The sequence below is a fragment of the Hyperoodon ampullatus genome (assembly GCF_949752795.1).
Source record: "Hyperoodon ampullatus genome assembly, chromosome: 5".
In the NCBI taxonomy this organism is placed as follows: Eukaryota; Metazoa; Chordata; class Mammalia; order Artiodactyla; family Ziphiidae; genus Hyperoodon; species Hyperoodon ampullatus.
Window position 1 is genome coordinate 118,901,424 of NC_136918.1, and position 12,489 is coordinate 118,913,912.

General features: G+C 33.1%; 1 protein-coding gene across 3 annotated transcripts in view; it reads left to right on the plus strand.

Annotated features, from left to right (window-relative positions):
- The window catches only part of USP25 (ubiquitin specific peptidase 25), a gene marked incomplete at its 5' end in the record, with an annotated part of 145,661 nt that overhangs the window by 105,239 nt on the left and 27,933 nt on the right, over nucleotides 1–12,489 (plus strand). The window contains 3 exons of one of the 3 annotated variants that reach the window (XM_079704213.1): nucleotides 1,260–1,399; nucleotides 6,007–6,120; nucleotides 8,316–8,411. In XM_079704213.1, coding sequence (XP_079560339.1) covers nucleotides 1,260–1,399; nucleotides 6,007–6,120; nucleotides 8,316–8,411 — 350 coding nt within the window. The remainder of the gene's footprint in view (nucleotides 1–1,259; nucleotides 1,400–6,006; nucleotides 6,121–8,315; nucleotides 8,412–12,489) is intronic. The other 2 variants (XM_079704214.1, XM_079704215.1) reach the window with 2 other exon arrangements.

Genomic DNA, 12,489 nt, shown 5'->3' on the forward strand with positions numbered 1-12,489 from the left:
ACAGTCTAGCAGGGGATATGGGCTTGAAACATGTACTTAACAAAAATAATGAAGTTATAATTGTGGTAAGTGCTATTAAAAAGAAAGTATACGTTTACTTTAGAGGAGTTATTCTCACCTGAGAGTGATTTTGTCCCTCAGATGGCATTTGACAATACTGGAGGCATTTCTGGTTGTCACACCTGTGGGGACAGTACAACTGGCATCTAGTGGGTAGATGCCTGGGTACACAGGACAATCCTCCACACCAAAGAATCATCTGAACCAAAATGTCAGTAGTGTTGGGGCAGAGCAACCCTGCTTTAGAAATGGGGTTACCAGGAATACTTCCATAAGGAAGTGATATTTAAACAAAAGGATATATAGAAGTTGTTAGATGGGGGGGATGAGAATTGGTGAACACACAGGCAAAGGGAAGAAAATGAGGAAAGATCCAAAAGTTGGAAGGTAAACCTCTGATGTATTAGATAAGCTGAAAAAAAGGCTAGTATGTGTTCCTTTTTGAGTAAAGGGCAAAGGACACCTGGCAATGTTGGAGAGATAGGCAGAGACCCATTTATATAATGCCTTGTAGGTCGTATAAGGATTTTGGGGTTGTCTGTTAAATACCCAGTGGACATTCAGAGTACATTGTTGCATCTGTGGGTTTTGAACTCAGAACATAGTCAGTAGATATAACTTTAGGAGTTCTTCACAGAAGTAGTATTTGAAGTCTTGAATTTATATTGGTACCAGTTTGGCAAGTTGTAATTGTTTTTCTCTGACAACACTCAGCTGCCAGGAACAGGTTCAGAAAAGATAGAAGGTTGGGTTCATTCAGGGTTAGGATTTTGTTAGGTAAGTATGAAAAAGGATACTGTGTCCAGAAAAACAGCTACTGTGCCGTCTACAGAAACTCAGACCAGGATTGTTGTACAAACCACCCCCCTACCTCTTTTTTTTCTTTTGGTAGAATGCTCGTGATTTTCCAAAGTTAGACTTTGATACTTATCATGACAAAAAAATTTACTATGAATTTCTTAGCATAAACTATAATGAGTGCTTTCTTCAGTAATTATTTGACTACTCTGAGATCTGATTCTTTCTTTTGGTAAATTCTGGGGGAAGTGCAGTATATTGAAGCATGTATTACTTTAAATTGAGTAAGTAAAGTAAAATTAATTATTGTATAACTTCAAATGAGAAATAAATAACAGATATATCTTAGTATAGACTCACTGATTTATATTAGATATACAATTGATTCTTTTCTCATGAAGCACAAGCAGGAGAACCAGAATATCTAGAGCAGCCATCAAGAAGTGATTTCTCAAAGCACTTGAAAGAAGAAACTATTCGAATAATTACCAAGGCATCACATGAGCATGAAGATAAAAGTCCTGAAACAGTTTTACAGTCGGTAAGAATTTTCTCTTTTAGCTCTCTGAACATACCCATCGATGTTCACGAGGTTTCCTAGCAGTATAAGGAGAATGACCTGTCTGGGAGTCAGGAGAGACCAGGCCAAAGGACGGCTTCACTTGAACATGATGAGTGATTGTAGGTGTCACCTAACTGCCAGGCTGTAATTTCCTCAGCTGTAATTTTTAAAATGCTTCTTTTAAAAAAAATAAGTTTATATCTTCCTGTTAGAGAATTATGAAAAATTATAATCATAGACTAAACTAGTCATTTGATTTGGAACTTAAAAAAGAGAAGTACAAAATTTAGCATTAATTTTCTTTTCCCTCAACCCCTCCTCCCATCTTTAGTCTTATTACATTGAAATAGTTGGGAATATAAGGTATAAATTTCATTGTTTCGTGGACTGTGTTTAACAAAATACTAGATAGTCTAGGTTAGAGTATTATTAGTAGAATAAATATGATATTATAAAACACTTTATGCATATTTCAGTAGTGTCCTATATAAAATTGTCATTATAAGCCTCCTTTATTGGTAATTTTCAAGTATTCAAGTGTGTCTTTTTATAACAGTAAGTTGAGCACATTGGTATTGCATTACGTTTCAATGAATATGATATTCTGAGAGATGTTGTTTCAAGAATTTCATACTACAAAACTATTCAGTTGCTATAGTCATTTATTTTTTATTTTATTAGTGAGCACAAGCAACTCTAATACAAGTTTCGTGATAGCTAATTTTAGGATTTGAAGATTCCACTCCTAGAGTGCTAAAGCGAACAGGGCATGTAATTTTTCAACACATAATTTTCCACTGAGTGAACTTAATCTCAACAATAGCCTGCTAATTACAGTGATGTCTTTAATATGATAAGATCTTGATTAACCAAAATGTTCAATTAATAGGGTATTCTGTTAATTATGTTTTGATGAACAAAGTAATCAGAAATTATTTTTTAATTTAATTTCCTTTTTGAAAAAGTTTGATTATATATCATCTTACCCTAAAAAATGTATTAATATAGATAGATTTTTTTTGATCATTTTAAATTTTGCAAATGTCCCTAGAGACTAAAAAACTTGAGATGAGGAACTGCTAACTCTAAAGCACTTCCTGATAAATGATTCTTTTAATAGATCTGGGATTTCTATTTCTTGGGGGATGGTAGAAGAAACCCTAGGGAGGGAGAAAAAACACAGGAGTAGATAACAAGGGAGAAATATTTTTGCCTGATATAAAAAAATAATTTGCCAGGGCTTTTGCTAATTAAGATTTTTATTTGTTAGAGCCTACATTATGGTTAATAAGTATCATTCTTTTAACTGGTATCAGAAAGCTGCATGCATTACTTAGCTTAATGTAGAATCATGATTTTTTTTTTTTTTTTTTTTTTAGTTTGGCTAATCATGTGTAATTTAAATTTGTAGAAATCAGCACTTAAATTTTGATTGATTAGTTAATTCATATTGATATCATCTTATAAGCTAGCAATCTACTGCTTCACCTTTACTTGAAAAAAGATGGCATTGAGGGAATATGATAGCTAGCATAAATATTTTTCTATCTGGCATATCTTCTGGAGTAGCACCAATAGTTGGCCACATTGTCTGTATAAATTTTGCAGCATGTCTGAGAATATATTAATCATGACTGTCTGACCAGTGGTTCCTGGTCTCATGGTCAGTTGCTTAGGATCGTGGTAACCACCTACTGGGTTTTCTCCTTTAAAGGTATACCTTAGAAACTAAATTTCAGAGTCTTCAGATCTAGGGATTAAATAGTCCTGGGTTTTTGAATATTAATTTTACTTCTTGCTAGCTATGCATACTTGAATAAGTTGCTTAATTTTTCTAAACCTTAGTTTTCTTTTATATAAAATGGAGGTGATTGTCGGATGAATTAAGATCATTTTTTAAAGTGCCTAGCATGTAGTGTAGGCCCTAAGTAGCTCTTTATTTCCTTCTGTTACTTAAGTCTTAAACATTTCACAAATATACAATAAAGTTACAACCTTAGTAGAAGAAGAATTTCCTGGAAAGCTTAGAATCACAGAAACCATAGAGAGATACTCTCCAAATGTTTAGACAGCTTGCTTTTTAGAAGAATGTCTTTCATTTTAAGTGAAATATTTTAGAAAATTTAAAAATTCAAAAAAGTAGACTCTAAGAAAGAATCATGCATATTTCCACTACCAAAGTTAATCACTTAATAAGTTGGTATGTTTTCTTTCATTCTTATTTTTATATACAGATTTGTGATTTAGTTTGTAATTGAGTTACTACTGCATATAAAATTTTGTATCTTAACTTTTCTTCTTTTAATCACTGAACATAACAGTTTCCCCATGTTACAAACTAAAAAACATTTAATGGCTGAATAGTATTCCATTAAGTGATTAAATTCTTATTTACTTACTCATTCCTCCTTGTATATTGATTTCTACTTTTACATTATTATAAATAGGCTGTTAAAAATGAAACTTTTTCCATATTTCTGGTTATTTCTTTAGACTGGATTCCCCATAAGTTAGTAGGTTAAAAAGGTATGAGTATATTAAGGGAGCCAAAGGGGTTGAAGATATATAGCTTTCTAATTACCCTTTTATGGGACCACTTTTTTAAAAAATCATGTATTTAATAGATTTCAGGCAATTAATAAAAATCTTTGTGTTCTAATTATTTTTACAACTTATTAACTGAGGAACTTATCTTTAATCTCTTTCAAGTTCAGCCTTTGTTAAGGTGTTCATGTGGGACCTGACACTAAAAGGAAAAGATAAATGTACTTTACTTCAATGAACCCTAAAATTCTTTATATTAAAAATTTTTATGGTACTTTAGGATATCTAAATTTGATGAACACAGAATAACTACATGTGCCCAAAATTTCTTCCCTTTTTTAACGTTCACCCAAAAAATTAATTAGTGTTATTGCTGTTGAAACTCTTGTGTGGCAACTGGAAAGGATTATAGAACATTTATTTTTCCTAAGTGCAGTTTTTTCCCAAAGGAAACGTCATTTTGTAAGGATAAGTATTCTAAGGAATACATTTTCTGGTTGCTACTTGCCTTAAATTTGTATTTTTTCTTCTTAATATAGTATTGTTTTGGGTTGGTTTGCTTATGAGAAATTTTTCACCAAAAGTTCAGACAAATTTCTTAGTTTACTTGCTTATATTTCACTCTTGTGAATGGAGACGTAGGACAATTCTTCCTCTCTCAAATGCTGGAAGGATTAAAAATCCTTAACTAAATGTCATAGACCAAGCTTATCTCTGTAAGTAGTAATATTGGGTTAGGATTATTCAGGTATAAGCAATTTCAAGAAGCATAATAGTATAATATTTGTAATACCTATCATTTATAGAACAACAATTAATGTGTCAGGTTTTGGGTTAGCTGAATATTAGCTCTCACGATCATGACAACCATGCAGGTTGGTTGTTTCCTCTTGAAAAATTGAGGACTCAAACAGAAGGAGGAAAGCTTTTCTGAAAATGTTATGGTTAAAAATAACATTTCTTTTAAAAGAAGCAATGCCGGTCTTGGCCATTATTCTTGTTTTATTGTTCAGTTAAACTTTTTCTGCATATGTACTTTGGAAAAGTCAGAAAGTCCTCACATCACTAAAATTTACCTGTATTTTAAACTGCAGTAAAACCACTCTGTTTTTATTAAAATTTTCTGTTTATTTGATGTCAAAAGTAAAGTTCATCTTTGCTTAGGGAAATTTTTATGGTGCAATTTGAAATTACTTAAGCAAGCTGCTTTCAAACATCTTAAGTACTTCTGAAATTTGTTTGTAGGTAAATAGTGAATATGCTAGTTATAAATCTATTCAGTAAAGTAAGATCCTTGTGAAATCTGAACAGTGTTTTGAATGAACCATATTAGTGTCTTTGAGTGGACTTTCTGGATTTCACACTGGCTTCCACTCCATTAGTTTGGGTTAGTGAAATTCTTAGAATTTCTTAACAAAAGAAAAGAAGAAGAATCTGACTGAGTTTTTAAAAACGGACATCATTTTCTAGCAGCTTTCCCCAAAACAAGAATTCACTGGACACTCATGATGTAAATATATTGTACTAGGTCTCATAGGCTGCGACCGAGTGGGTTTAAACACAGTAGAGTGTGGATATTAAGTGGCTATACAATTGATTATTAGAAAGGATAGAAAGGTAAAATCATAAGAAAGGAAACTTACAGACTCTCCTGGATTCAGAGGAGGTCATATCTTATTTTGATGGAGATATCAAGAAAGGCTTTGTGGAGTTATTAGAATTTAAAAAAGTAAATAAAACTTTCACCTGTAAAGACAGCAGTAGGAAATACAACTTCAGTATTAACTATTTTTAAGAATTTGAAGATGCTTTGTGGGGAAAAAAATTAAAATTTAATTTAGTGTTTGAGATGCAAAGTGAAAGCTGGAAGTATTGTATTATTACCTGATTAATGCATTTGCTTTAATGTTCAGTTTTAGATGTTTTCATTTCATGCTAAAAAAATGCAAATATTTTTAAAAGGATCAAGAGTCTATGCACTTAAACTGAGTGCTTCCATTGTGCGCTTTTCTAATGTTCACACTAATGATTTTCTTCTGCAGAAACCTGAAAATACCACAAGCCAACCACCTTCTAACCAGCAAGTTGTAGAGGTGGCGATTCCTCATGTAGGGAAATTTATGATTGAGTCAAAGGAGGGGGGTTATGATGACGAGGTACCTTTATTATAGCCCTCTGCACTGTTTCCACTTGTTTTTTGCTATTTAATGCAAGTACTTTGGGCATGCCTGCACCCTCACATTGTCTATTGCTGCATAACATACAGCTTTGCCACCCACAGTCTGAAATTACCTTACCAATTGCTGACAGTACTTCGAATTTCAAATGAAAATTTAAGTAGAAAGCTTATGGATTTGTCAAAAGAATAATTTTATGTTGCTAGAGTTAATTCTTTTGTGCAGACATAGGATTTGTTTACTCTCGTGTTGATAGGTTTTGATAAGGTTTGTTAAATAGCAGAAATTTTGAGCACTTAAAAATATTTTCCTTTCCTACTTTCCTCGAATTATTGATTATAATGCTTTGCCCACCATTTCCTACCAGAAGATCCTACAATCTGATTAGATATAGATTAGATACAGATTAGTGTATAGATAACTGTTTTGTTTTGTTTTTTTTTCTTCTGCACCCTCTGTGTGACTGAATTGAATGATTCATCAACATGGTCGAATGCCTACCAGTGTTGTATACACTGGGCACCTCCATCTTATCTCTTCTTACTGCTCCACTGTTAATTCTCATCTACTTAGTTTTCTAACAGTATGGAGGCATTTTTGTTTCCCATGATACAGTTCTTGGGAATCCAGATGAAAATTGCTGTTGTTCTGATCCCATAAGATTTTTTTTCCCCTTTACCACTCTTTTCTTTACACTGTTAAGTTTTGATCTTTTCTGTATTTGAGAGGGGGCCAGTAAAGCTGTTTCTGAATAGTAACAACAGAAAAGACAGACCCTGGATTCTATCATTTGTTAGTTTTTACTGGCATGGATGAGAACTGAATGTATATTGAATAGTTTTTTCCAAGTAATGTTTTTTTCAGACTTACTTCAAGGTTATAATTAAACTCTTATATGAGTTAATCACCAAAATCAGAGGTGTCATAAAGACATTACTATTACTGTGCTACTGTAAGAAAGCATGGGCCATAAAGAGAATAAGAAGCAGGTTTGTGAGTCAGGCACTGGCCAGAAGGATTTTCTGAAGCAGTTAATGTTAGGTATATTGCAACTGTCAGTGTGTACTCCAAAATAAATACTATGGGTAATAGTTTCAGTGAATCAGAGGTAATGGATGCAGTCTCTTTATTGCTCTAATGTGATAGCTTCATAGTGTCTTGAGTTGTTTCACTTTGCAGATATTTTAAAATACAAACATTTAAGAATACAGTCATCTATTGGTATCCATGGTGGATTGGTTCCAGTACCCTCCCTGTCCCCAGCAGATACGAAAGTCCACAGTTGCCCAAGTCCATTATACAAAATGGCATAGTACATCATAAACTATTATGAAGACAAAGAAATACTTAAATATTTGGTACTTAATAGCAGTACGTTTTTCTGTTTAACTATTACCGTGTTGGTGCTTGCAGATTATGGAAACTGGCATGTTTTTAATAAAAATGTTAATTTGTTGATCAAGCACCTTAGTGCTGATTTTAGGGTGAGCCTTCTGGCATTTAAAAAAGTAGAATTGTGATTAATCATTTAACACTGCCTTTTGTGCAAGTGCTTATGCTCTTGGCAGAGTTTTGTGTTTTGTGTATGTGTTTTTTTTAATTCGTTGGAGTGATAGTTTAACAGTGCATGTGCCTTGTAACTTTTAAAAATAAGTCATATGGGTACAGGGCTGCTGCTTAGATATTTAGACTGTATGGTTGTACAGGCAGGGATGCCTGGCCAACTGGCAGAAGTGGAGTTGGAATTGAGCTAATGCTGAGCTCCCCGAGCCTTAAAGAAGAGGCATCTTTTTTAATAAAAAGAGTGTTCCTTTTTCTAAATGGTTCTCTTAGAGAGCAGCACGTTTTCTAAATTGTTTGTCAAGAGGGGGGTGCCTTTTAAAAAAATTCTTCAGTTCAGACAGGATGCCTTTTTGCACTTCGCACAAAGGCACGATGTCAGCTAACTGTGGCTCTGTATGGAAGATTTTGAGATACTTATATGCATATCAGATCACATTTGCTACAAAAAAAATGCAACGTTTGATTTATAAATAGTGAAAAACAAAAGACTTTTAACATGCATGTAAAAACAAAGGACTTTTAACTTGCATGTAAAGGAATTATTTTGGTTTTTTGATTTTTTTTTTTATGATAACCATTCAAAAGTTCTTACTTTAAATCCCTTGTGGCAGATCATGATGACACCGAACATGCAAGGTATTATCATGGCGATAGGTAAATCCAGGAATGTATATGACAGGTGTGGCCCTGAAGCAGGGTTCTTTAAGGTACAATGAACATTTTCATTTTATTTATTTATTTTTTAAATAAACCTCTTAAAATGTTTTATTTCCTTGAATTAAATTTGTTTTCCTATATACTTTCTCTCTTCCTATCCATGGCTAATCATGGCCACATAATGTTATAGGTGTTTCTTTTATGCATGAATCTAAGACTGATTATTCTTTTTAAAGTCAGATAATTAAACAAAAACAGCAATTTACCTAGTACACCTCTGATTTGTTAGCAGAAACTTATTGTATTTGTATTTGAAGCAAATAAAGGGTATTGACGGGCAAAAATAGGAACTGAATAAATGCTTCTGGTAATAGTTTATTTTCTCCTCTGGTAATACTGTTAGTCAATATTACAATATTTTTCTTTATTATCATTTCATACTAAATTGCTTTCTTCATTTAGTTGTTTCTAAAATGATTCATTTATTATCTTATATTTCTTATTTGTTTTCTCCATAATTAATTTTAATATCCTTCTCATTTCAAGACTTGAGACCATCAAGCTGATGAATTATTCCATGACTAAATCTTTATTCCCTCTAATACCAGATCTATTGTTTTGATTATATTATCATTTGTTCTTATATATTTGACAGATGAAAACACTGTGTTTGGTTTGTCACTTTCTTTAAGTTAACCAAAGCCAATTCATTATTTTACCCCCCCCCCGGCCCCTTTTAGTGTTTGTTATTAAAAAAAAAAAAACAGCTTCATTGAGGTATAGTTCACTTCAACAAAGCTACATGTTCCCTTTCTTGACATTTAAAATCTAAAATTTTCCCTTAATGTTCTATACCACCATTCACTGCAGTCTTTAAGAAACTACTTATTTTCAGTGTTTCGTTCGGTATATGGTATAAACAAAGGCCTTGTGAATAGTAGCCTTATATCAATAAACACTTTTGAACTGGTTAGAATTAGAGTGACCAATCATCCTGGTATGCCTGGGACTAAGGGTTTCCTGGGATATAGGACTTAGGTGCTAAACTGTTGAAGTTCTGGCAGGCTGGTCCCAAGATGAGTTGTTCACTCTGTTAAGATCCCATAAGAGAGGTTCAAAACTACTCTTATCAAAAAAAAAAAAAAAAAAAAAAAAGGAAAGAAAGGAAGAAAGAAAAGAAAAACAACTTTCATGTTTAAAAATTAATCCTTATTCCCAGGCAGTCTACATTTCTTTTCTTAGAAAACACTAAATATGTGTGTTCAAAAGTTTTCTTCTATTTCTTATGGAAGAGTTATCTGTCATTGATAGTACCATTGCCATCTTTGTCAAGTTGGGTATCTTTATCTATCTTCCAGTTGAACTGGAAACTTCACTTTTATTAAATTAATACCTGCATATATTTTAAAGAGCCAACTAATTATACATACTACAAACAACAGTCACATCATATCCCTCCCACCCCCAGCTCTGGTAACAGCTTTCAGTTATTTCATCAAATCCTTTTGGCATTCTATATCTTTAAGTAGAATGCTTGTGATTTTGTGATTCTTAGTTTACACATTTCCTGTTGAAAATCCTACCATGGGACGTGAATGATGAGCCCTCTTTATTCTCCTGCCCCATATACACGCACCAGCACATACAGTTTTCATTCCTCCATCAACATACACACACACACACACACACACACAATATGTGTATAAGAATCTTGTCATTTGATTAATTCAGAATTCTCAGCTTGTATTATTATTTCTTATGTGCTACTCAGGGTTGAACTAAGTCATACATATAATTACTTTTACTTCTCTTCCCTCATTTTTCATTTTCCTTGGAATCGGTTGTTTTGTTTTTTGTTTGCTTAGTTTTTTGCTCTGTTCTTTGTCAGCTTTATTTTCTTGTGGAATTCTATTCTGGAGCTTTATGACCTGCCCCAGTTTGCATTGGTTTTCCTTTATTCTTGGTATATATAACTGATGTCTTGAGATCTCCTTTCATCATCACTTTGGGGATGCCCTTTGCATCTTATCCTTTGTGTATTTTCTGTATCTCATATATTTGTCTTTTTAAATGTACCCTCTGATTTTGATGCAGCACAAAATCTCTGAAGTTTATATTTGTGTATATTTTCATCTATCTGTAATTGAGGAATATGTAGGTGAACATTATCAGTTTATAATCAATGTATACTTTTGGTTTGGGTAAATGATTAGCATTTGGAAAGTTCTAGCGGATAATATAAAATTTGAGAAAATTTGTCATATAAATAACAAAAATAACATACAAATGCAATCATTCAGTAATATAGAGGTGTCTTAAATAAAACTAATAACGACAGTCTCTGCTTCTGCCCTGTTGTAACCACTTCTAACATTTGTATAACCTTTCTGGTTTTTTCCTTTTGTTTTTAAAGACATGCATATATAGAGAAATTTTTTAACTTTTACTCTTCATATTATTTTGTAATTTATATCACTCAGAAATATATTGTGGGTATTCTTAAAGTTAAGACAATATATCTACCACATTATCTACACCACCTGCATTTAGTATTCTATGGTATAGATGTACTCTCATTTATTATATATTACTCTCTCTGCGGACATATGTCCTATATTTTTTCCCAGTCTGCCATTTCTGTTTGAATTTAGTTTATGGTACCTTTTTCCATAAAGAAGTTTTAAAAATACTGTGCTATCTATACTATCTTTCTTCTCCTTTCTGGATTCTAGAGTTTCACTGCTATACAAAAAGTCTTCTTCAACCTAAGGTATTATAAATTTTCTGGAATATTTTCTTAAAATGCTTTTCTTAATAAATTTTTATTTCATAAATTTAAAAATACCCTATTTACATTTAACTCACTAGCATTTTATTTGGGCTTTCTGCATTCTATATTAATAAAAAAATTGCTGTAAGTTTTTATTTGGGGGCTGTCTTCCTCAGGTTTGATGTCATGCTTATTAAGTTCATTTACTAAATTCATTTAGTAAATGGATTTGAGCTCTCCTGTTTTTCTTTAACTGTAGTGTAGTTTACATAGGAATTAGCTGTTCCATAAGAGTAAACTAGAACTCACTCGTAAAACCATATGAGCTTAGCCCCTTTTTTTGGTTATAGGTCTTTTTTTTTTTCTCTTTATTATTATTTTTTTTTTGCTTTATAACAAATTTAATCAGTTATACATATACATATGTTCCCATATCCCCTCCCTTTTGCGTCTCCCTCCCACCCTCCCTATCCCACCCCTCCAGGCGGTCACAAAGCACCGAGCTGCTCTCCCTGTGCTATGCGGCTGCTTCCCACTAGCTATCTGCCTTACGTTTGTAAGTGTATATATGTCCATGCCGCTCTTTCACTTTGTCACAGCTTACCCTTCCCCCTCCCCATATCCTCAAGTCCATTCTCTAGTAGGTCTGTGTCTTTATTCCTGTCTTACCCCTATGTTCTTCATGACATTTTTTTTTCTTAAATTCCATATATATGTGTCAGCATACAGTATTTGTCTTTCTCTTTCTGACTTACTTCACTCTGTATGACAGACTCTAGGTCTATCCTCCTCATTACAAATAGCTCAATTTCGTTTCTTTTTATGGCTGAGTAATATTCCATTGTATATATGTGCCACATCTTCTTTACCCATTCATCCGATGATGGACACTTAGGTTGTTTCCATCTCCGGACTATTGTAAATAGGGCTGCTATGAACATTGGTACATGACTTTTTTTGAATTATGGTTTTCTCAGGGTATATGCCCAGTAGTGGGATTGCTGGGTCATATGGTAGTTCTATTTATAGTTTTTTAAGGAACCTCCATACCGTTCTCCATAGTGGCTGTACCAATTCACATTCGCACCAGCAGTGCAAGAGTGTTCCCTTTTTTCCACACCCTCTCCAGCATTTATTGTTTCTAGATTTTTTGATGATGGCCATTCTGACTGGTGTGAGATTATATCTCATTGTAGTTTTGATTTGCATTTCTCTAATGAGTAAAGATGTTGAGCATCCTTTCATGTGTTTGTTGGCAGTCTGTATATCTTCTGTGGAGAAATGTCTATTTAGGTCTTCTGCCCATTTTTGGATTGGGTTGTTTGTTTTTTTGTTATTGAGCTGCATGAGCTGCTTAT